The sequence below is a fragment of the Branchiostoma floridae genome, chromosome 7 (assembly GCF_000003815.2).
Source record: "Branchiostoma floridae strain S238N-H82 chromosome 7, Bfl_VNyyK, whole genome shotgun sequence".
NCBI lineage: Eukaryota > Metazoa > Chordata > Leptocardii > Amphioxiformes > Branchiostomatidae > Branchiostoma > Branchiostoma floridae.
The window spans coordinates 1,902,990-1,929,775 of record NC_049985.1 but is presented as its reverse complement, the minus strand read 5'-3'; the positions used below and the strand labels follow the sequence as shown (position 1 = coordinate 1,929,775).

The following is a 26,786-nucleotide window of genomic DNA, read 5'->3' as shown; positions in this document are numbered from 1 at the left end:
TGTGTTACTGGCATGTTGGTCGTAAAAGTGGATGGCTTGCACGTGGGACGTTAAGCTTGGTTTGGTTTGAGATGCATTTCAGATATTTCATTACTGGAAGTGGGAACCTCATTACAAGTGCAAATGTTGTTGCGAAGTTGCTGGTTAGAGTTCCAGCCAGTGAGGTCTTTATACAATGTATGTACATAACGTGTGTCGTCTGATCTCTCCTGTAGGAGTTCCTGTTGTGTTACTGGCATGTTGGTTGTAAAAGTAGATGGCTTGCACGTGGGACGTTAAGCTTGGTTTGCTTTGAGATGGGTTTCACATATTTCATTACTGGAAGTGGGAACTCGTTACATGTGCAAATGTTGTCCCAAAGTTGCTGGTTAGAGTTTCAGCCAGTGAGGCCTGTATACTTGTCTATGCATGTACATATAGATCTCTCCTGTAGGTGTTCCCAAGTGAGGCCTGTATACTTGTCTATGCTTGTACATAACGTGTGTCATCTGATCTGTCTTGTAGGAGTTCCTGTTGTGTTACTGGCATGTTGGTCGTAAAGGTGGATGGCTTGCACGTGGGACGTTAAGCTTGGTTTGGTTTGAGATGGGTTTCACATATTTCATTACTGGAAGTGGGAACCTCATTACATGTGCAAATGTTGTCCCGAAGTTGCTGATTAGAGTTTCAACCTGGGAGGTCTGTATACTGTAAATGCATTTAAGTTCGCATGGATTTAATTTTGCGGTAGCGGGAAAATGGACTTTTCGCGGTGGTTTTAATTTCGCGGTAGCACCATGCACTATAGTCTCTTACTGTTATGGAAAAATGTTCGCGTTGGTTTTAAATTTGCGGTGAAACGCCCGCCGCGAAAACCGCGAACATTAATCCACCGCAAACATTTCTGCATTTACAGTAATATGTACGTGTGTCATCTGATCTCCACCGAATTCTAGCTGGCGTCAACGCGTGCCACTAAAGCCTGCTGCTTTCTTCTATCTAGATTATGTATTTGCTTCCTCCATCCCAGGTGAAACCCAACTCCCCTAAGTCTTGTAAGACTGTTTTTTCCCAAGTCCTCGACTCTTTCTATATCAGCTGATAGCTGGTGTCATATATACCATGTGGTCGATACCTCTCTTACAGTTGGTAATAAATGTATAGGATTCAAGCCCATTTGGAGATGTCTAAAGTCACTTGTGATAGAAAGTCTGTGTATAGGTCTATGGCTGGAGCAAAGTCCAATAGAAGTTTAGAGTTTTAAAATCAGTTTTCAAACATTGAAAGTGCAGAAAGTTTTCAGCAATAGAGAAGTTATTTTTGTCAATATCATGGCATCTTACTAACTTATAGGCTTTAAACTTTTACAGATATGCAGCAGCTTAAAATCTATAAGTAATTTCCTCATTCCCTGCTATAACCAGTAAGATTTATACACTTGAGCTGCCAAATCAGTTTGACCCTGGACTTTTGATATTATCAAGTTTTACTCAAAAGATGAACATCTCTAGGGAGTTATGTGCTTACCCATGAGTCATAATGACTTCTCGTCACCTGGGCACATGTTGAGACAGCTTTTCTCTCCCAAGGGTCCTGAAGAAGGCCAGACACAAGTTTCTTAAGATATAGATCTCATGTTCAACATGCTCGTTCCTAAAAGGTTCAAGACATTTGGGGAGCGTTGCAATATTAATTTTGGTAGATGCGGTTAGCGCTGAATGCTGGATGAGATGCGCCCAGCGTGGTAACTGTGTTACACGGGGTGTCTGGAATTATAGATCTTGACTCTTTGAGTACATGCTGTCTATGATTTATGTTGGGAACCAGTAGGTTAAAACAAAAGTTTCGTTGAAATCGTAGTTGCCATGGACAACACAAATCAACAGAACACATAAATCTACTTACTACACTTTGCTGTGACATTTCAGGCTCAGATTACAGTCCCATAAGATGTGTTTAGCTGGAAGTGTATAGTACTGTAACAATGAATACTCTTGGATTCTCGTAAGTTATAAAATTTGCAAGGTTTAAGACATTTGGGGAGCATTTCAGCATTAATTTTGTTACATGCTGGATGAGATGCGCTCAGCATGGTAACTGTGTTACACAGGGTGTCTGGAATTATAGATCTTGACTAATGGAGTACATGCTGGCTGTGAAATGTAGAAGATTTATGTGTGGTACTAGTAGGTTAAAACAAAAGTTTGGTTGAAATCGTATGGCGGACAGATCAGTCTGGAGAAAAAGAGTGGACCTGGTCCGCGCAAGCCGCCCGTGACGATGACGATGATGAAATCGTAGTCACCATAGAGACCACAAGTCAACAGGACACATAAATCTACTTTACTACGCTTTGCCATGAGGTTTAGGGCTAGATTACAGTCCCATAACATGTGTTTTAGATGTTGCATTTTAAAGTATTGATTGCTGGAAGTGTATAGTACAATGAATACTCTCGGATCCTCGTAAGTTATAAAAGTTTCTTGGTTCAAGACATTTGGGAAGCATTGCAGTATTAATTTCGGTAGATGCGGTTACCGCTGAATGCTGGATGAAATGCGCTCAGCGTGGTAACTGTGTTACACGGCATGTCTGGAATTATAGATCTTGACTCATGGAGTACATGCTGGCTGTGAAATGAAGATGATTTATGTAGGGAACCAGTTAAGGTTAAAACAAAAGTTTGGTTGGAATTTTAGCTGCCACGGACACCACAAATCAACAGGACACCGAAATCTTCTTACTACATTTTGCTATGACGTTTTAGGCTAGATTACAGTCCCATAACATGTGTTTTAGATTTTGCATTTCAAAGTATTGATTGCTGGAAATGTATAGTACAATGAATGCTCTAACTTGGATTCTCGTAAGTTATAAAAGTAACAAGGTTCAAGACATTTGGGGAGCATTACAGCATTAATTTTGTTACATGCTGGGTGAGATGCACTCAGCGTGGTAACTGTGTCACACGGGGTGTCTGGAATTATAGAACTTGACTCATTGAGAACATGCTGACTGTGAAATGTAGATGATTTATGTGGCGAACTACATGTAGTAGGTTAAAACAAAAGTTTGGTCGGAAGCGTAGTTACCACGGAGACCACAAATCAACAGGACACTTAAATCTACTTACTACACTTTGCTGTGACATTTTTGGCTAGATTACAGTCCCATAACATGTGTTTTCATTTCAAAGTATTGATTGCTGGAAGCGTATAGTAAATGGTAACATACTCTAACTTGAATTTTTGTAAGTCATGAAAGTTGCTTGGAAGGATGCAACCCCTGGTGAGGCCTATCGCAATTTCCAAACTAGGGGCCCGGCTGGGCAGCTTTTGGGAACAAAAAGTGTGGTACAAAAGACACATGACATAATAACAGAAGACATAAAGAAATCACTCACATTGTTTTTTGTATATTTTTACTTATACATTCCTTTTTTTCATTTCCACAAAGAGCCCTGCCAGGCCCTTGTTTGGAAATGTGACATTAGCCCAAGTGAGTGGCTGCTCTTTAGTCCAGCACTTTTCAAAGTCCGAGAGCCAACAGACATAACTCATCAGGCCTGCGCTAGCTGCAGAATGATGTGATGTATAGTATGGACTGTGGAGGTTATGAGCATTAGGTGCCCCAGGGAGCTTTCTGGAGGTGAACCCAGGATAATGCAGGTCCCACAGGGGACCCCTGCCAGGAGCTAATTAATAGGAACCTGGGTGTACATTAGTCACTGACTCGTGCAACAATGGCCTCACTCGGTGATGTACATTACTTCATGTTTTGTAAATGTTATCTATCATTAGACAAATTCAATCGATCAATCAATCAGTGAATCAACAAATCAATCACTCACAAGGATTTGGATGATCGGTTTCTATTTTCGTGTTACTGTCGTATCATTGTGAAAGTGAATGTCAGTCTTTGAAAATGAGAGGCCAGATTTTGGATAAAATTAATTTCGATAAGATTCATACTCTGTCCTCACCAACCATTTTTCCTCAGTGCCTTTAGTGCTTGCAGAATAAGTTTTACAGTGACTGTATTTCATTTGTGTGGAATGAAAACTCTTCTCATAAAGTAGCTACTAGAGTACAGCAAACTTTTGCTTCAGTTTTAACTGTAATATCTTCCACTCCTACTCAAGTTATAAAGTCTCCCTGTATGAAAGTAAGTACTTTCATGGGGTCATTCCTCGCATCACGAAAATGGCTGGCCTCCCTCCATGCTTGCCATTATTTCCCCATACGTACCATTATTCTTCCCTACTTACCATTACTGCATGCCGAGGGGGAATAGGATTACAAGGGCTTGATCGGCTCAGGGGACTTTCGGAGCGACGGGGTCGAGTCACCTCTTTACGGTCCGTTTCACGTGTCTTGATGGTCTGCCAAAAAGCAGTTACTCATCAAGCAACTGGATATGCTTTTGGAAATGGTTTCAGATGCTGTAAAATTAATATGTTCAAGTTCGGGGGGATTTGATGTTGCAGCAGCAGAAAATGGAGTGTTCGCGGTGGTTTCGACTTCATGGTAGAGTCATATACTGTAGTGGAAAAATGCTTGTGGTGATAATGAGTTTGTTGTAAAGCGTCCACCTTTTCACAGTGAAAACTGCAATAAGATAAAACCGCCGCAAACGTTTTCTGCATTTACAATAGTATCCATTATCTTTCGTCAGTGACAATGAGGAGATCTTGTTGAACAGTAGGTTGTATACCGTAGCAATGAATTGATATATAATGGAGGTGAAGACAAAGTAAGACAAGGTCCATTAACTCCAGTTGTTTTGGTACAGCAGCTAATGTTGTCTTGCAGGGGTGGAAGCACCGGGTCCCAAGTGCTTGGAAGTCCGATACGCAGGGCTCCTCCTTTGCCTTGACGGTCTATTTCCTGTGGCGTGACTGCACTCGAGTAACCCCCTGCCCAACTGGCACGCAGAGTTTTGAAATTCCATTATAACAGTCCAGTGGTGAATGTCTGTAGTTAAAACAGCTGAGTCATCATCTGTGTTAATTGCACCTGAAGGTGAAACCAGGTCGGTGTTCCCTGAGCATTTAGCATCAAGAGAAGTTTAGTTTCTGTGACGACGTTTTCAAATTGCTTCGAGTCCACTGAGGCGACTGAGCATAAGGCTCTTTACTGGCACACAATACTAATACCTATTGGTATAGTTTTGTGTGTGAGTAGCTTGGCAAAAGGCTACAGGGAAAACATTCTGCATCTTCATGAAAATTTTGCCTTTCTTGTTTTCTTCCTTTCTCCACAAGGTCCATGACCGTAAGGTCTGTGACCATATGCATGAAAACAAATTCCCATAACAAATCAACTGTTGAACAAAATTGCTGTTAGGAAATTGAAATGTTAGCACACCTTCGACTGAATTTTCCTAACAATTTTTCCTCCTTGTGCACATGAAAGCAAATGTTATCAGCTGTGGACATGTTGAGCTAGACCTGAAATACCCTTGGAATAGGTAAATTGGTTGAACCTCAAACTGAGGACAAAGCATGACACTTTTTCGTCGGCTAGTATTGCAATACGGCTATGCTTTGGCTCGTTTGTGTTAGCCAAGTATACCAGGTCAACCCTACTTTTCTTGATAAGTGTGTTGGGTTTATTAACGTTGCAGACTGAGGTTTAACGCTTGAGGCTTATGCCTGAATCTCCCTCATATATGAGAGTGCTGGCTTTATGTCACCATTTCAAATGATAATGTAATCCCTTACAACATGTCCGAGCTGGAGCTGAACGGGTGTGGAAGTACACTACAATGGTAACCTGCAAGTAAGGATAAGCCAAATATAGCAAATCTGCTACACATCAAGTCAATTTGATGGATGTCTGCGTTTAACTTGAATCGTTGCACAGCAGAGTCAAAGGAAAGTGATGTAAGTGGCCCATTAAAGTCATTTCTTCACCTTTTTGATGCATTAGAACGGTGCACGTCTTGTACCCATAATGACTTGATTAGCTTTTTGCAGAAGCTCCAAAGTGAAAATTACCCGAATTACTAGTCACACGGTCAACTTAATGTATGTTAACGGTAGTTTCCAATACAAATGCATAGTATTAGAGTATGAATGGATATCAAGGTTAGACATCCAGGTAATAAGACACACTATGCAAAGGTGACTCAAGCAATTGGATACAGTTTGCAGATGGTCAGACGTTTCAGATAGCATTCGCAGTCTATCTTTTGTCGGTGACTTACATAAAAGGACATCAATTTGGGTTGTACCGGTAGCTTCTTTTGATGTATGGCGGTTACACAAAGTCAAAGTTCCATGCACGACAACTCAGTAGTACCTCCGTAATGCTACACAGATTATACTTTCATTACAGTGTACTTCAATTGCAAGGTTTAGGCAGAAGTCATCAAGCAAAGATTACCTTAGAAATTGAACATACAAACGTACATGACATTCTGTAATCTTTTGACCGACATTAGAGGCATGAAAGTTCAGGAAAAAGTTTTTGGCAAGTAAATTATCATGGCAGTGACCTTTTTGGCCTTGTTTCACCTTAGCACGGCAGATTTCTGTGTGAAGGTGACATGGTGAAAGTCTCCTGAGCTGCAGAACTGTGTCTCTAATAGGGAGTAAAACCTATTTCTCGGGTCTTGGAACTCCTGCAGCCAAACAACTTTGGTGGTTAAACCAGTTTACGGGATCCCAGTCACCATCCTCTCCTTCGGGATGATTTTAAACTGTCTTAAGTAAAATTTAGGCTCATTTATTAGAATCCCTTTTAATTATTATCGACTACTCGTTGTAGGCCTTGGAGGCTGAGGACAACTGTTGGCCTATTCATTTTGTTATTGTAGCCAATATTGTATTGTAATGAATAAATGAGGTCCTTTATTGACAACTGTACTTTTTTGCCGAATTGAGTAAAATACAGTTCACAACGTGGTAACAATTTGGAGTTGCACTTTTGTTGTAAGTTTGATAGAGAGGTATGAAAATAGCCAAAATCCAGCCGTGGGAATGATGCTTAATTTCCATTTGTTACTTTATTGCAGTGCTTTGTACATTGTAGACTATAATAAGAATATCACAAGCAAGTCTGTGAAAACCTTTGATGGGTCAATCCTTTGCCTTTTGTGGGCTTGTTTCTATACTGCCAGACAAAGGAGTACAATCAAACACACCCACACATCCACTCTTTATAATCTATTCAGCGAATCCATGACTATTACATGGGCTATTGAATCCAAATGGCTCCTGGTACGCTTCCTTTCTTCTCTGATTGTGCCTTTATTGGGTCCCCTTCCATCCTGATTGTCCCTTTGTTGTTAAATGGTATAATGATAATGGGCCAATTATTGTAGCAATTTGCCCAAGTTGGATGAAAGGATTGGAATTAGATTAGGTGTAACTGCATGGTTAGGGTATTGTGATCAGTTTTTATTGATTTGCAGGAGGAGGACTTTGATAATAAGATTTTGTGCCAGAGCCTAATTTGATTCTATAGTTGGCGACTGTCTAACCTAAATACTGGACATGGATATGACCAATGGCTATCTATTGTAATTAACAGACCATATGTTAACGTTGTAAGTATGTACATATAAAACCAAAGTAGCTCTTAGTACAAGTGTATGTTGCTTATTTGATATCCTAATAAAAGTATAATCCATTGTTCCATATAATTAGGCCTGTATTTGCAAACAGTTTGTGTTCTATATATAGCTAGCATATGTGAATGTATCAAAGAGATTTTAGCATTGAAATATGTCATCATTATTATTAATACAATGTCTCTGCATCTGCTTTCTTGAGATGCAGGGACATTGAAACAGAAACAGAGGGATTGTGGTCATGTTTTATTAGTGAAGGTCTTGGAAATATGAAATTTGAAGGATTTAATTGTTCAGATACATTGATGAAGGTTAGACATCCAGGTAAAACATTCACTACCACTGGATAAGATATGGAGATTACAGAAGAAGAGTGATGGATGTCACTCAAAATGTTAAAAAATAATCTTTTCTTGTCCAGTTATAGACATTGATGTTAAATGTTTTAGAGCTTTGTTTCTTTCCCTATTTCCCTATTGAAGGAAAAGTTTAAAGAAAACTTGAAAGAATGACACAGCTTACCTGTTTGTTCTTTTTCTTTTCTCCAGGCCTGTCGGAATCCCCAAACTGGAAAAAGTTGTTGTAATCAACCCCAGCCGAAAAGAAAGCCTGCGATTGGAGGCCGTGTCGGGGACAACGCTACATTTCCATTCTTCATTCTTTCAACAAAAGGTGCGTATTCAAGATGCTCAGAAGAATAATTTTGCTCTGTCTTGCTTGGTGGAAACTTGTGGAGAACCTGGTGTCAATTTTCTGAGAATAAACTGGACTGAACTGGTTTACAGTTCTTTGATCTCAATACCAATGTTTGACTTGAACCTCTTGCCTCATTTGACTTGTATGACCATACCGTATTACAAAGTTGTCTTCTGCCCTCAGACATGAGGAGATCGTGATTGTGATTAAGCATGTCTAACCTTTAACAACATACAAGAAAGCAACTTACGAGGTCATTTTTGTTATCGCTAACTGCAGGGCTGTCTCCAGCTTTCATTTTTTTGTCTGTCCCACTTCTTGAGGGTACATGTATGTCTATCTCAGACTTTAGAAATCATGACAGTTGGTTGGGGCATTGCAAAGGAAAAGGCAAAATTTGATTCAGCTAGAATTTGGCAGTCAATTTTGTTGATTTTCGTTGTTTTATTTGAGCTCCACTCTGTCATGCTGGACAGTTCTTTGTAGCAATCTTGGTGTCACCTGTCAACAGAGGATGAACTGTATAGAATTTGTAATTTTACACTTCCAAAAGAATAGTTCTAATGTCCTAATTTTAAAAGTTCAATTTTTTGGATGGATGAAGAAATATTTTTGTCTGCCCAACAAGTAGACAGTTGTAGGCAGAGGGATTATTGTACTGATTCAGTAATTGTTCTTGCTTACTATCTATTCAGTAATTGTTCTTGCTTACTATCTATTCAGTAATTGTTCTTGCTTACTATCTCAGTCTGTGGCCATTTTACTGTGATTCATGTGGAGACATCCCTGTCACTGAGTCAGTTTGTTCTCGCTCACTGTCAGAGTCTGTAGCCATTGTACTGTGATATATGCGAGAATCTTTGTGCATTTACTTACACGCCATGCTTCTTATCTCCCACCACAGTTACTGCCTCCGGGCGGAAACACGTCCTTCGATGTGGTCTTCCTGGCACGGATGGTGGGCAACGTCGAAAACACACTATTTATTCAAACAAACAAAGGCACTTTTCCATACCAGGTGGGTCACTGCCTTCTAGCTGGGATTTCTGACATTCAGTGGTTATGTAGATGAACTTGGGACTTTAATGGCATGTCTGCAGCTGCTGATAGAGTCCACTGTCCCATATATTTTAGTTTTGTTTTTAAGACAGGGTATTTAGGGATTTTACATGTAAGTCAAGGACAGGGCTCTAGCCAGCTCGATTTTTTTTTCCGTCAGCCAATTCCCATTGTCACGAAAACCGCGAAAATTAAGTTAGAAAGACGGAACTGAGACCTTGAAAAACGGGTTTTTAATGAGATTATCGTATGCGAAAGGGGGCCGACACACATTGTCAACAATCATAACAATAGCAAGACAAACAGTGTGTGGCTTTCCGACCGTGGACAGCGTTCCCAAGCCGCCTGTATCTTCCACCAAGAATTTTTGTCTGTCAAGGTTGATGGATTGGTTTAAACAATTTTCCGTCACACGCAGCAAATTTCCGTCAATTGACGGAAAAACAGACGCTGGCAAGAGCCCTGGTCAAGGAACAAAGGTATTGAAATTTAAAACCGCCATCCGTTGATACATGTATCCCTAGTTTTTAACAGTTACAGGTTACCCAATGGAGAAATGTGAACGTGTTAGAATCTGTCTAGTGAAGGTAACTTTGAATTCGAATGAACAATGAATAAAGTTTGCATTTTCCAGGTAACACTGGAAACCTTTATCCGCATGGAAACCTATATTCATTGTTCTTTGAAACAAGGTATTAGGGGATATGATCCCCATATCAAGCCAACAGGTGGTAGTTTTTAAACTGTTACTGCAATATGAATATATAAAAATTGCAATTTGAAAACAACGTCCCTCAACTTGATATCACCAAAGACCGTTTTTAAAAGCAACGGATATAGGTTATCCCACGGATATAGGTGAATTAGCATTACACAAAATCGAAAAAGCATTTCGATCCCTGCCTGAGCGGACAATGAGACTAATTTGTCACAGTTGTTTAATTTGAGCTCCACAGACCCCAATAAATTTTTGAATTTGTCTAGTGTAAGTAATTCTAAATTTGAATTGAACAAAAAAATCAATGAATATAGTTTTGGATTTTCCAGCTGCACAGAAAAGAAAATTTCGATCCCTGACTGAGCTGACAATAAGACTAATTTGTCACAGTTGGACTGCTCAGACCCCAATAAATTTCCCTGTGTCTGGAGCTGGCCTTGAGACAGATATGGGGACGTACGCTTCCTTGCCCTCCGGCCATTCCTTCAGCTCTGCCGCCTGTATTGGAAAATATAATCACACTGTCTGGGGGCCTCTATTCTGCGCAGCCATCATAACTTATGCTTGGAGACTACCGTCTGGGTAGTACTTCACTCGGACGTTTATTAATTATACTATACACAGCTGCTTCTCTGCTATTCAGTTTGGGAACTTTGACATCTCCGAGGCCTGGAATGTCGGATTTTCGTCCAAATTTTGGAAGAGGGTGCTGACTGCTGTCTGATCTTGCTAACACAAGCTCCCTACCAGTCACAAGAAACTATAGATGGTTGAATGATCGCTCAGCTTTGTTCCTAAAACAATGACCGGCAAATCTGAGCGTAGGACCAGATTTGCCGGTCATTGTTTTAGGAACAAAGCTGAGCTTGCTAGTGAACTCATTCTGTGGAAGCCAACACACGGGTATGCACATGCTGGGCGACCTAGACTAACATACATAGACCAGCTTGCTCGTGATGTGGGGTTGCGGGTTGAGGATTTAGAGAACGCCATGGGGGACAGAGACGTTTGGAAAGAGAGAGTGGACCTGGTCCGGGCAAGTAGCCCGCGACGATGATGATGATTCGAACAAATGTTTGAATGCCTCTTGAACCCATACCTGCTCATTGACTGACGTCACCACCAAAAGATTTGATTTTATACAGTTCCCCCAATGGGTAGCAGAAGCACACATAGGAGCAAACTATTACCCGGATGGTACCCTGCAGGTGTAACTCATACAGGAACACAGTTAAAGTGCCTGTGAAATGAAATTATCTCTTTTACGCAGACACATAAAAATTTGTGTTCTTCTTCTGAAAATATCTGTGTTATCTTTTAAGCTTAATTGTCTACTATGTGCTCTTTGATGGGACTACCAATGAAATGAATCCCAGCCATACTGGCTAAAGGGGGAGTCCTTTCTATGACATAGCAATGCTTAAAGGTTACAAAATGTTCTCAGGAAAGACCAAATTTTCTCATGAATGATGCAGAAAATTTGTGGTAAATCTCATAGATAGATAAGTGAATCTAGAAAATCAGTCAGCCAATTAATCAGCCAATCAATCAATCAACTAACCAACCAATCAATCAATCAATCAACCATCTTGATATGCTGTATACTATCAATCTTTAATTCATTTTCATCTGTTGTAGTGCCATTGCTGACTGTGTGTGTTGTTTTGTTTCAGGTTTTCGGTGTGGGTGTGCCCAACCCCTACAGATTAAGACCGTTTCTGGGGGCGCGTGTGCCGCTAAACAGCAGTTTCTCCCCAGTCATCAATATGCACAACCCCCATAGTGAGCCACTACAGGTGAGATTCTGCACATGCATATATGGGTTTTACCTCCAAGAAAAATGGAGGTATTGTTTCTGGTGCATCTGCCTGTGTGTGTGGGTGTGGGTGTTTGTGTTTCCGGATATTTGTGATTGGCATAGGTTTAGAACCTCTGGATTGATTGTAATTATGTTTGGTGTATGGATATGGGTTAGGAAGATCGATTTTGACAATACAAGAAGTAGATTTTCCTACCATTTCTTTTCATGGTAAGTTAAATCAACCCCATAGCATTGCATACCAATATTTAGGGACGGATGCTACAGCATTGTACCATACAAACATGTTTTAAAACTGTCATCTTCCAAACCAAAACACTGCCACAGATAGCACAGCCTACAGACTTCTTGCATTCTAAATCCTGAGGAACAACCGATTAAAGATGCAAGGTGGTGGCAAAACACTGTCTTTGATGGGTTGGTAGGGATGAAATTGAGCGGTACAAGCAAAATTGATCCTTGCGGGTATAAATTTTGAATAATGAATATCATCTGCACAAGTGAAGGAATGCAGGAAATAAATGTTTTCGAGCCCTGGGTGTATAATTCAATTTTCCGGCTTCTATGGAACTGCGGGGGCATCTTCAGAAACGACTACTTACTTTGAGAAAAGGTGAACCATAGTTCATACTAATCTCCTCCACGCAGCTCTTCATCCCGACCGACATGCGTCATGCGTGCTCTCGGAGCAGGGGAGATAAAGTATTATTAAGATACACTCCGAGTGTCTCACTGGGGCATGAGGAGAAGAACCAGATATGTCTCATCCAGTCATTGATTTTCGCCAGGAGGGCGGGCATATCACAACCTCTTCAACTTGAAGGCCATTTCTTAGGTTGGGGGCATTTTGTGTAACAAGATTGGAAGATGCTTGCGGTGTTGGACTGTCTTATTAGTACCTTATCTGCGGAACCCAGGTGTTTTTCCGTCAGTTTTGCTGACAACTCGCGCAAGAAAAGAACCGGGGCCCGCAACAAGCAGAACAGTGGATGATGGACATCATTCTTTTGAATAACAGATAGAACCGTGTCTCGAAATACGTCTGCCCCGTCATGCTTTTTATCTGGAAACGTTGAACCGTGCGTGCCCTCCTCCCGGTTACGGCACAGACTCTTAGCACGACTCATTAGCGCAAACCCAGTGATATTTCACAGGCCTACTCATCATGCATGGTTCTGGCGGAAGTGGAGCGGATGCATCATGTGTCTAGCTTTACAGTCCTCCAGTCTGTCTGTGCTTTGTTGCTGATTTGAAAGGCAAAGTGGAGGAATAGGCTACATTAACAGCTTTCAAGTTAATCCTCCACAACTTATTAATTCTAAAGTAGTCGGGCCTAAGAAAAAAATGACTCCGATTGCGGTATTACAAAAATAGGATAGGTAGGTTTTGTTCTATTTTCTTTCTTTTTGTTTTAGATATTGACTGAATTGATCCAACACAACTATTTGACAATGCAAAACTGAAATGCATGAAGACATTTTCAGTAGTGCTTTGACTGTGCTCTTATACGTGGAGTGTCAAATGTGATATAACCTCCTTGGTCAAATCAAAGGGGACCTACATGTAAGTTCAGATGTTCTATTCCTTTTTCTCTTGAAACAGAAGTAAGGAGAATACTATAGAAAATTCTCCTAACTAGTGATTTCAAAACATTTTCATCAATCAGGTGCCAGATAGGAAATTTTATGTTCCATGCTAGTGGTGGATCAGAGGGTCGGCAGTTTTTTTGCTAAGGTCGGTCGTAAAAACAGAAACGCACCATTTTTTCATTAGGCCTCTATATTTCAACATCAGGCATTTGTTAGAGGTAGAGGTATCTCTGCTCATGCAGTGATAATACAGATGACTGTGCCAGCTCACTACATCCTAATGCAATGTCTTCAGCATAAATCATGCTACAGCACTCAAAGAAAACCCATTACATGCACAGTGTGTATAGTGACTCAGAATTTGCTATCATTAGTATCAAGAGATGAGGAAATAATGACAAAGATAAAATAATGCAAATCTGCCGATGCCATGAAGCTCTTGCAGATTTCAGTGGTTAACAGAAGTTTCGAGAATTTTGCTGTTTAGGAAAAAGTTTCAGTCATAATTTATGTGACCTTCCAGAATGTCTGTCACTTTTTTTGACCCTCAGACTTAATGAGTTTTTGGAGCTTCAAAGACGAAGTTGCCAGTGTAGCCATCTCAGAGTAAATACTTGAACTTGAAAAGTTGAATCATGACAAATGTGCAACATAACTTGAAAGCATGTTAGACCTCACAGCTACCTTAAATGTCTCAAGGTCTCTAACTGCATCCTAAGAAAAAAGCAAATCCCCACCACAAACAGATTCACACTGCAAAATCTCATGCAGGCAGCTCAGACTAAGTCATGTCTTACCCTGCTTCACCAGAAAATTGGAGCGTGATGGACCAGACTTCATCTTTAGAAAAAGAAAACCCCCATCAGAAACTGATGTTTACACTGCAAAACCACATTCAATTTCGCAAACCCCAGTACCAGAAATTTAATCTCTATTTTCTCTGTACCTAATAAAAGGTATCCCTTATGTTTTTTTTATCGTGCTTGCACTGTATGGAGCAGTTTCTGTTTGTTCATTTTCTTTTCTACATGTCTGAGGTTTTGGCAATGGCTGTCATATACATGATTGTATGTACTGTTAAAGTGCAAGGCCAGTACATGTTGTGCCATCTTCCCTCAAAAGACTGGTGACTTCAAAAGTGTGAGAAGAAAACCTTTGAGTGGAAATGTGTCCCTGTGATGTCAGTTGAAAAGAGGGAAAATATGATATGTTGCATACAAAAAGTAATGCAGAAATCTGAAATAGACCATTCAGTCACGGCATGTGGTTGCTTTACTTCCAAGGGGCCACATAGGTCCCAATTTATCCCTTTGAAACTCGAACACACACTGTCCCTCCTGCAGAAATGAGCTGACTTTGCAGTAATAGGGTCTGCCAGTATTTATGACATACATTGTATCTGACAAAGACTGTTTGAAAATGAGACTCCTTTGTGTAACTAGATATTGAAGCACTGGCATCCTTTACTTCACTAAGGCTCACAGGCTGCTGGATACAAATCAGAATTTCTCAATTGCATATCTCAAACTTCATTGGCAAAGTTCTTCACAGGTTGCTCCAACTGTGAAAAGAAAACTCGTTCAAGTCAACTTTTTTTCGTAAAAGGACACAACAGGAAGAAAGTACGAGTGAAATATGTGCTGTCGCCAACCTACCTGTTATTATTCAATACATATTCATCAACTGCAGGGCTCGAAATACTTTTTTCTGCATACCTGCACTGGTGCAGGTAACATTAAAAATTACCTGCACCAGACAAATTCTACCTGGCAGTGCCCCACTTTGAACTTAGGAAGTATGGATCATACTAAAATTGTTCATGAATCATATTTTGCTATTTTTTTCTTTTATACTTTATAGGTGGTAACAGCCAATGCAGCTAAGAACAATCCATATACACTTACATCATAAGACATTCATGTATAAAAACCATTACAATAATTGGACCAGTGCAGGTTAGGTGCAGGTAGACACAAGAAATACCTGCACAGCTCCAATTCAACCTGCACTAACCTGCATATGCAGGTGGTATTTCGAGCCCTGAACTGGATATGTTTTTTCAATCATCAGACGTTCCAGACAGCATACGCTATCTTTTGTCAGTGACTGACAAACAATCTCATTTCTGGATTATGTCTCATCTTCATCGACTGATCCTTGACTTAGGACCTTCACATTATCTGTCCATCATACCTAGTCAGGGGGGAAAGGGGCTAAGATTCTCCCTATCAAGAGAGCTGTAAGGATTTTGCTGCATCAATCCTGGTTGTGTGTGATGTGTGTTACCTACTGTAGTCAGGGGGGAAAGGGGATAAGATTCTCCTCATCAAGAGAGCTGTAACGCTAGTTCACCTTTATTCGCAGGGTAACCTATATCCGTTGTACCTGAAAACAGGATACTTAGGGATATCACGTTGATGGACAGTAGTTTCAAATTGCATTTTTTTCAATATTGAATGCAGTTTGAGACCACCGTCCATCGACTTGATATCCTGAAATACCCTGGTGTTGAATACAACGGATAAAGGTTACCCTGTGAATAAAGGTGAACTAGCATTAAGGATTTTGCTGCATCAATCGTGGTTGTGATGTGTGTTTGATGTTGTGTCCTCTGCAGGTTGTTGAAATGTACAGCAGTGGTGGTGACCTTCACCTTGAGCTGCCCTCAGGTCAGACAGAAGCACCACAGAAACTATGGGTAAGACGTCACGCATCCTTGTCATGTAAACCTTTTCTTTAACCCTTAAACTTCCAGAGTTTCAGCACTATAGAATGCTATCAGTGCCAGGGTTGGCTGCTGACCTCCAAAAAGAAACCCCCAAACAAGGCCGAAGTCCCTAACTTCCGGGGTTGCTACTTCGGGGGAATACGCTATCCTGGATATATCCGGGTGTGGCACACAGGACATGTATATGTGTGCCGGATATATCCGGATTTGGCAGTTTAAGGGTTAAGTGCCAGTAAAACAAAATTTCATGAAGCCCCACAGGTAAGACAATCACAAATCCTTGTCCTTGACACTTCCCAAATGTTTGCATGTAAGTGCCAGTAAAATGAAATTTCCTCAAAAGTTCATGATGCAACACAGAAACTATGGTTAAGACATCACACATCCTTGTCTTGGAAACCTTCCCATTCTTAAAGTGCCAGTAAAACAAAATTTCATGAAGTGCCACAGCTAAGACAATGGACAATGTTATGGACACTTGCCAAATGTTTATGTGCCAGTAAAAAAAAATTCCTTAAAAGTTCATGAACCACCATAGAAACTATGGGTAAGACGTCACGCATCCTTGTCTTGGAAACCTTAAAGTGTCAGTAAAACAAAATTTCATGAAGCACCACAGGTAAGACAATCACAAATCCTTGTTATGGACACTTGCTAAATGTTTAAGTGCCAGTAAAATGAAATTTCCTTAAAAGTACATGAATTGCCTCAGAAACTATGGTTAAGCAATCACACATCCTTGTCATGGACACTCACCAATGAAAGGAAATTTTCTCATAAGTTAATGACTTGTTGTGTGAAGATGTGGTCTTTTCTGAAAGCATCTAATAGAGTATGTTATCTTTAAATCAATGGTCAACTGTGCTCTTTGGTGGTTAACATTAGCAATGGGTTGTGACATCACAGTAAAGTCTCCTTGCCATATTAGTAGCAATTCAGGGAGACCTTTCTCTGATATTGTGCTTCATCACTTATTTGTCTCATTAAAGAGCAGACAAAAAGATAATTGATGTAAAGTACATGTTTCATATTCAAATTTTATTTCATCCATACTAACATGACTAAAAACTTGAAGCTTATACACCAGACAGGCAAATTCACGACACATCAAGGGCACACTTAGATGATTTTAGCATAGCAAAGTTTATCTGTGTTGTTAAATGACTTTGTGGACAAAAGAATTGACTTTCCAAAACCAACACTAGAATAAATTGGGATTTACCCAATTTTTTGGGGGAAAGAATTCTACATGTATCAACCTTGTTCACTTAATGGACTTGACTACTGGAGGGTTCTTCTGGTATATGCAAATGTACCTGACTGCTAGATGATTATAGCGAACACACATCCCTCTCATGACAAGCAGCCAAAAGTTAATGACTTGCAGCTTGAAGCTTATACATCAGACAGGTTAATTCATCAATGAAAGACATTTAGACACAGCTCACATGCAACCTTCCGGAGAAGAGAGGCCGAATGTTAATGACTTGAAGCTTGAAGATCACACAGACAGAGAAATTAATTCGGAAAGACATTTTGAAGATCACAGCTGACACAAAACCTTTGGGAGAAGAGCAGACGAATGTTAATGACTTGAAGCTTGAAGCTTATACATCAGACATTTAAGTAATTCCTTAAAGAAATTTTGAAGATTGCAGCTCGCGCACAACCTTCTTGAGAAGAGTTAATGACTTGAAGCTAATTATGAGTTCAGATGGACCAAATTATGGCACTTTACTAAAAGAGACACATTTCACAGCCCACATACAACCTCTGGCCCAATGTGTCAATTGCGAAAAGGTTGCCATATCTCAAAATCAGCACGGAGCGGAGCATATTTTTTGCATGTAAATCTGCAGTTACATCAACTGGAGGTCAGGAAACTGCAAATATTGGTGGATAACATCGAATGATCTCTAAAATTCATGCCATATTATATTGCTGCCAAAAATGCTCTTTAGAGCTCGCAGACTCTTGGGCTAGCTAGCTTCCTGCATGGTGCCGGGTTTATGGAATCTTGCCCATTGTTAATGACTGGAAGCTTGGAGCTTATACATCAGACAGGCAGATTCACTTCATCAAAGAAACATGCACAATTTTGATATTATCACAGCTGCAGCAGTGCATTATTAAGTAGTATTAGAGTTACAAGGCTGAAGCACTCATTAAGCTCAGGCAGTCATAAATGCACAGATCCCACAGTTGGTTTCCTTTCCTTAGAATCGTTAGCAGCACTGAGATTTTGGCTTTGGATAAGGTCACTTCAAGGTCACTTCCGCCGAACGCTGGTGGACACATTCAGGTGTCTTAAGTACTTAGTACAAGAGCCTTGCAGTCTTCTGTAATAATTGATTTGTTCGAGATATCTGGATTTCCCGAAGGTGACTTTTGCAAAGGTCGTGGCCGTCTTAATCTCCGTGGCTACGACCTTCACAAAGGTCACGAACCTTGAAGGGTTCACGGAATTGGCAGATCTGTGTCAAATGTGATTTACTTTATGAATAAATGAAGCAGAGGTTTCGGTCGATCGGATCATTAACGGTTGCCCTTTCTGTCCAACATTTTTGCCAAGGGCATTGAAGGACTAAAAAAATGTCCCAATGTTTTAAGTTATGGTTGATGCAAGACTTCACCTTTATCCGTTGGGTTACCTATTTCCATTTTTTTGAAACAGGGTAACGTTATGTACAGATATCAAGTCAACGGAGGTTACTTTAAAATTGCAGTATTTTCAGGATATTGCAGCTGAAACCACCACTCATTGGCAAAATATCCGTATACATACCCTGTTTTTTAAAAACAACAGATGTAGGTTACCCCACGGATAAAGGTGAACTAGTGTTAACTTTTCATTTTGAAGAATTCAGTCTGACTCCTAAACTGTTCATGACAGTAGTGTTAAGCAAGAAGACAAGCTAAGCATTTACAAGTAATCAGTAGTTCCAATTATGCTCATAGAGTTATAATTGGCAGTGGTATAGTTGCTGAAGCAGTTGTATACATGTATGTATGGATTGTCTTGTAACAAATTGCTCGCTCACATCGATTGATCCACTCAAACCGAATGGACTTCCGCCCTGGGGGCCTTCCAAAAAAAGCCGGGTTTGTCGTCACCACCTGGCGCACCCTTTGAACTCCTGTGACCCCATTAGCCTGCTAAAAAGATGAAAGTAAGGGCCATTCTCTGCCGGTGAAGTTTCACCTCCCCCGTGGCTTGTTAGAAGCCGATGCACATTCCGTGCCAGTGATGCCTCTCAGCAAAAATCGATGTGTGATGGAAATGCACATATTAGTTGTAACGACTTGGCGCTGTGATGGCTGAAGGGCCTTTTTAGTATATCTCCTGGTCCCTTCACAGAGGAAATTGAATCTTTTGATATTCTAGGTTTACACAAGCAACTTTTTGGGAAACAGTTTGGAACTATGTCAGTATAATATTTTATGAACCCTACTGCATTGTCTCATGTAAAGACAAGAAACAAGTAATAAATATACAATAGTATAATTATAGTGAAATGTTGAAGGCTGATGCACAGCACAAAACTCTACTATCTTATGACCTACCAACATGATGAAATTATTTTTGGGTGATTTTCAATTGTTTTGTAGTCAGTCCCTACCAGAAGTGACTGCCTGGTTTGTCTGAGTAATGTGTCAGCTTGTTTCCACTAATTGCAAAGCCAGTTACAATAACAAGTACAAACTGTATCTCCTTGCCTCTCAGGAAATCCCTCCCTATGAGACGAAGCCGGTCATGCGAGCGAGTTTCGTCGGCAGGGAGGAGAAAAATCACACGGCGTTCATCAGGATAAAAACCCTCCCCCACCACGAGTCCCTCATCCTGCCCGTGGAGGTGGAGGTCACGTCAGGTACGTTACCGTGGCAACTGGAAAAGATGGTTACCTTGGCAACTGGTAACGATGGTTACCTTGACAACTGGTAACCATGGTTACCTTGGCAACTGGTAACTATGGTTACCTTGGCAACTGGTAACCATGTTTATCTTGGCAACTGGTAACCATGGTTATCATGGCAACTGGAATATAAAGTTACCTAGTTACTGTAGGTCCTAGAGTCTTCAACACCATATTAGTAGGCTGCCAGTTTCAGAAAACTTTTTGTTAAGCTTAATGCACCGGCACTGTGATCTGTTAGCATCAATTAGACAAGTCATCTCAAAGTCTATGAACAGGAAATGTTTTTAGCTATTGCTTATGACATACACATTTGGAATAAAAACTAAGTGCTTAACTCATGACCGGTTTTCTTTATTTCCCCAGCCCCCGGTATCTACTCCTCCACAGAAATGCTGGATTTCGGCACACTACTGTCAGTTGGTAAGTTTTACAGTCCATGTATGAGTACAGATTATACAGTCAAACCTGTGCGTTATGATGTGACGCCACCACATTTTGGTGATTCTTTAGGTTGAATTTTCTCCCAATCATCAGAATCCTGTCCATAGCAACCACCTAGCTACTGTCCACATACTGTGACATAGACCAGATTTTATACGTTACCTGAATGTTGATGGAAAAACTTAATATGTTGATGGAAGTGCTACGCCGGTGAGGCTAGGTGAGGAGAGAATGGTCTTCCTGGGTATGTTAGACTGGACTAGCAAGCCTTTTTGTTTGACCTTGTTGGTTGATCAGTGACATCTGCTTGATTTGTTTGTTTTTCTATTTTGTTGATCTATTAATTATGGTTAGTCATCCAGAATGGGCATCTACTGGGGAAGTCTCCACAGTTCTACAAGACTACAGCAGATTTTACATGCTTTGCATGATAAGTCCAGCAGACTTCTTAAAAATGTACACAAGAAGCAGCATGCTCAATGGATTTATCTGACTGCTGATCCCAGTAACACGCAATCCTTTGAACTGTAGACAGTTTCTTAAAATAGAAAAGCTCTCAGGCTCACTCGGGTCTTTCTTTTAATCTGTCTTTTGTCGGTGGCAGTCGATCCCCACTTTGGTTTTATCATGACTTAAGACTTTTATGGCTTACTCACTTCTTTAACGTCTTACACAGCAAAGGTCAGGAGAGCACTGCTGCGCCACATAATTCACTACCGTCCTATTCTTAGAACCTCCCTCAAGCAAATGGCAGACAATGGTATAATAAGGCCTTGGAAAAAAATGTTATGTTTCCTGTTTTAGTCCTGAAAAAATGAGGGTCAGCAGGTCGCGATTATCTTTTTTCTTAAATTCATCTTTTTGATTTTTTAGACTTTGACCAAAACTCTTAATACAATACAGTTGATACAATTCAGTTTAACAAAGCAAACTGAAATGCATAAAGACACTTATATCTTTAATGTCAAATTTTGATTATGTGCATAATGGTTACAAACCTTTGGATAAATTTATCCTTCATTAGCTAGGACAAGCAGTTTTTGAATAGAAGAAATTCTGAAAAATTCTAACACTTACTGGAAGCTACAGTGGCTCCACTGCCCAACCCTCCCAAAAGGCTAGGGTCTGCAGTTTTTTCTAGGGTAGGTCGGGAAACAGGAAGCACAACTTTTTTCCTAGACCTAAAACTTACCTGGAAAAGCAGCATCAGAGTTGATTGTAGGTGGTAGTAACACTTGAAGTGTATAATGGAGTGTAAGGTTTGAGACTTTACCCACTCACACACACTAAACTGTATTGACCATTTTGTTGCTGTGTGGGTCTAGAACCTAATACAAGCCCAGATTACATGGTATTGTATCCACACCTGTGAAAATAATTTCTTTCCATGAGTAGAAAGCAAAACTGTCAGCAATGAAAGAATTCTTGTGGCTGTAGCCATTAACTTTATTGCATTTAACATCTAACTATCATGATTCTGCGAGGTGCGAAAGTACCGCCACATAAAAAAAACTTGATCTTATAGAGGCCTTCAAGATTCTCAAAATGTTAATCCAAAAAATGAGGTCAATTTAAACGTGCTTTTATTTGGAAAGCTTTGAAGGTGATGATACGTTTTACATTTTGAAAGCAATTTCATTTTGGTGCATTACTATGATTATGTACATCAAAGGCACTGGTACTGTGGGGTTCAGAAGCACTGCTCTTACGGTGTGCTCCATTTCATCATCTCACCTCCATCTGTTTGATGTATATGCAGGGATTCTGAACCTTTTATGTCGGCATATCTGTAGACACTATAAATTGGAGGACGGGAATGGTAGAATATGGTTAGAGGTCATCCTCTTGGTGATGTTATTCAGTGCCAATAGCAAGATTGGAACTGGCTGTTGATGTAAAGAAATTATCGTAGTAATGTAGGAATTTTTCCATTTCAAAGGAAGTCAGCTTTCCTGGCAGAGCTCATAGTGCTAATGAACTGGAACACACCTGTAGGGCTAAAGGATATTTGTTTATGACATGCTACATGGAACAGGACAGTTTGCGTCTCTTTTTGGAATGTAGGAATGATCATTTGCAAGTTCCTCTAGTGCTCTGCAGAACTTAATAAAAAAGTTAACTCTGGAGTTCTCTCAAAACCCACCACCCCTTTGAGTCCGACTGCATGGCACTGAAACCAGTAATGATCCATGCGGCCATCCATAGCAAAGATCCTGTATGTATTTCAAAGCAAAAGATGTTAAAGCCAGGTCATCGAATTTCCTGTCAGAACACAAGATGGAAAGGCAGCTGACTGCCTGGAGCCTCTCTGTCCAGGCTACAAAGCACTTTGAAGTTTCCAGATAATACTTGGAGCATTTGGGATAAGCAGCCTTACTTGGGGTAATTGGAACGATCCCTCATCGACACTGAAGTTAAGGTATCGAATTGCACATATACCACCCCTCTGATCTCCGACGTGAATGAGAAGTTTCTGATTTAGCAGGACCTATACAGGTGCCTTTTATGCCACGAACAGTGGATGTCAGCGGGAACTCCAGAAATAGGCTCCCCGCAAAGTCAATGGGGTGACCGCCCCCAGAACTCTCTGTATTAGGGTATTAGATAAGGTTGGGGAGACTCCGACGTGAAAGCTCAACGATAAAATTTTCATCTTCTCTCCTGGCATGCTTCCATCCTCGACATTCGCCATAGTGCTGGGAGACTCAGGTAATGGCATGATGCATGGCTAACAACGTTTGGAAGGTCCAAGGCTGGAACAAGATTTACTCTACATTCAAGCTGAAGGATAGTTCTCAATGAGGAAGTCAGAGCAGATAAAGGGTTTCATTTGGGGAAGATTTATCCGGGCTTTTCTCGGGTTGGGTGAAACTTGTTAAAGTGCCTTCCTTACTTCAAGTTGTCTCAGGAGAGGTGTAATCATCCTTGGGCAGCTGTTGGACAGACTGTAGCAGGTCGATGAAGGTTAGAAGTCCAGGTAATAAGATATACCACTCACGCAACTTTCCAAAATCATGCCCAGTTGCGTAACTGCCTGTTGGCAAGTCTGTAGTAGGTCAGTGGAAATCATCAGTCAGGGTGCATTGCCTTGGCATTGCACAGCGTGGCAGTAGCATTTGTCTGTCTCATAGCCCAGAGGTACAGGGTTCCAACCTCTGATATGTTCTGACATTGTGCCCTTGGGAAAGGCACGTAAACATAAATTTCCTCATTTCACTTGGGGGAAAAATTCAAATTACGTACATGTAGCTTCATTAAGGGATTCCCTCTGATAAGATGTTAAAAAGAGGTCCCGTATTTGAGGACGTCCTACCACACTTTTGTTTAGAAGAGTACGGCTCCATCTCCATGTGAGTTGAGATATACAACTGGTTATACAGTAAAAACAAACCTGGTGTGTTATTCCATTAAGCACTTTACTGGGTATGCAATACAAAGAGATAAACAAAAGGACCTAGAGATCACATGAAGATAAGTCTCAAGGTTTTTTGTCCAAGTGGCGTGAAACAAAGGAAGCTTTGCACTGAAAAGTCTGTACACTTTTATAAGGCTGGTTTCAATATACATGAAGAATCCTTGAAATTTGCTTTCAAAACAGCCATCAAGAATACAGTACATTGTAATTTTACTTCAATACTCAGGACAAAATCAGAAAACTGTCTACAAAGGTGCTGCTGTCAGGTCCTAAAAAATTACTAGACACAGTCAGAACAATTAGAACACATGTACATGTAAGAGTTCAAATATTACCCATAATGAGACACTGGAATAATGTTAATTCTACTTGGATTTCCCTAGCGAATATGTCAAATTATACAACAAATACTTCCCACCTTTAGTTAATTGGGTATCGTTACAATCCGCACTGCAGGAGCTTGCATATGTCAAAAACAATTGTTATATCTCAGCTACTTTATCAAGATATTTGGATAATCGTAAAGGATGAAGAAGGTATAATGAGAGGTATGTGAGTTTTGTATAGGAGTGGTAATGTCCTTAAGTAACATATGTATCATTTTTTGGTACTTCTTGCATCTGTGAAAACCAATTGTTGTATCTCATCCGCTTTATCAAGATATTAGGATAATCGTAAATGATAAATAAGGTATAATTGGAGTTTTGGATAGGAGTGGTAGTGACCTTAAGTAACATATGTATCATTTTTAGTACTTCTTGTATCTGTCAAAAACAATTGTTGTATCTCAGCTACTTATTCAAGAGGTTTGGATAATCGTACATGAGAAATAAGGTATAATTGGAGGCTATACATTTATGAGGGTTTTGGGTAGGAGTGGCAGTGACCTTAAGTAACATATGTATCATTTTTTGTACGTCTTGTATCTGTCAAAAACAATTGTTGTATCTCGTCTACTTTATCAAGATATTAGGATATTCGTACATGAGAAATAAGGTATAATTCGTGTACATGTGTGAGGGTTTTGGATAGGACTTATATATATTAGGAGTGTTAGTGACCTTAAGTAACGTGTGCATCATTTTGTGTTCTTCTGACTTGATGTAACTCTTTTGAAACTTTGAACAGCCGTGAATAGGAGGTGAGGGGATTTTCTTGCAGATCAGGGCATGGAATGGAATAGGTTCAGGCAAGATAGTGCCAGTAGTATTAGGTGTCTGGTGTGTATGTAATCCTATACAGAATGGGGATTACCGGGGCTCTGTATCTTTCGGGCGTGTTATATCCAGACTCGTCTCCAGGGCATTTTTATCCAGGCTTACTAAATGCTGTGAGATGAATTTCCTTGCTTCATAATCCATCACTACTGAGGGATGTCATTCCGCTTTTTAAAGAAGTTTCTTTACAAACTGCACAAAAACTTACATAAAACATTTACCATGTTGTATTTTACGCATAAGGCATTGGGAGTAAAAATGGTTTCATCGTTCTAATGTTTCCCATGGACAACAACAATAACATCTACTCTTTAATTTTTTGCCGGGGCGCCGCAGGCGCCCGGCTTTGTCCCCGGTTTAATGGTTCGTCCTTGGATGGGTCTGCTATGGTCGCAAAATGTACCGTGCGTTTTTACGACAATTCTCAGCCCTTCTCAGCCCTTCAAATAAACGCAATGTACCGTGCGTTTTTACGACAATTCTCAGCCCTTCTTAGCCCTTCAAATAAACGTTGTAAGAATACTGTTTATCCATGACCTCTACTCGTACAGAAAACATTGCAGCGCTCATTAGCAAAGTCTAGGAAAGGAAAATGTTTCTTGATTTGCAGTAAAACACTGGTCATGTAACATTTGAGGAGTTGTCGTTAAATCGCACGGTTCATTTTGCGATAGCGTTGACGGGTCCGGGTATTTAGCGGAATAACCCGGAATAACCCGGAATAACCCGGAATAACCTTAATAAAGGATGAAAGCTACCGAAATACAGTGTGCTTTGATAAGTTAAGATCGCAGAATGCAATATTTTGGCATAAAATAATGTATATATGGCCATGGGAACAAGAAATATTACGGTTATTCCGGGTTATTCCGGGTCATTTCGGGTTATTCCGGTAAATACCCTCACGGGCGTTGACGGTGCGGAGGAGGTGAGATTTTTATCGTACAGAAATTGGTACAGTTTGTAAAGTTATCTTTCTGGAATTCGGATGTATTAAAATATAACATTACATTCTAAGGCGTAGTGTCATGTGAGTAAAATGAGCACGACATTTGACGAAAGATTTTGTGGAGGGTATACAGTCAAGTTTATTGTGCAACGATTGGAACAGTTTACGTGCGGGTGGGAGGGGGGCGTGCGTCTATATATGCAGCTGCAGGAGGTCCTGCAGGACATTTTCGATCGTAAGAGTAACGTACAATTTGAAAAGATAGTGATCATGAATTCGGACACATTGAAACATATTTCCAAGGAACGGTATATAGTTTTTTTAGTAAAACCAGTGTGTGGGGATTGACGAGAATTTAGATAGTTTAATGGTGCACTGTGCTTGAGCCGATGCGAGGCATTATGCAGGGCATTTTTGATTGTAAAAATATCGTACAAGTTGAAAAGATGGATCGGATTCTAATACATTAAAACATACATTTCCAAAGAATAGTAGAAAACAACGGATTGTAGCTAACTGTTAAACAATCAGCAAAGCAGTTGGCAAGATGTCACACCTGAACTTTTGTAGATTTTTGCTTTTTGTTGGTACTAGTAAGATGTTATGTGATCAAGACAATATTTTCAATCTGTTTCAGTGACGCCTTAGACTGTTCTCTGCTATATATACAAGTGACACAGTAAT

At 40.2% G+C, this 26,786-nt stretch overlaps 1 protein-coding gene across 1 annotated transcript in view; it reads left to right on the top strand.

Moving 5' to 3' along the window:
- The window catches only part of LOC118419274 (transmembrane protein 131-like), a 123,479-nt gene that overhangs the window by 60,618 nt on the left and 36,075 nt on the right, over window positions 1-26,786 (top strand). The window contains exons 5-10 of the mRNA XM_035825621.1: window positions 8,103-8,226; window positions 9,155-9,268; window positions 11,701-11,823; window positions 16,053-16,133; window positions 19,888-20,032; window positions 20,444-20,500. Of these exons, the coding sequence (XP_035681514.1) occupies window positions 8,103-8,226; window positions 9,155-9,268; window positions 11,701-11,823; window positions 16,053-16,133; window positions 19,888-20,032; window positions 20,444-20,500 (644 nt within the window). The remainder of the gene's footprint in view (window positions 1-8,102; window positions 8,227-9,154; window positions 9,269-11,700; window positions 11,824-16,052; window positions 16,134-19,887; window positions 20,033-20,443; window positions 20,501-26,786) is intronic.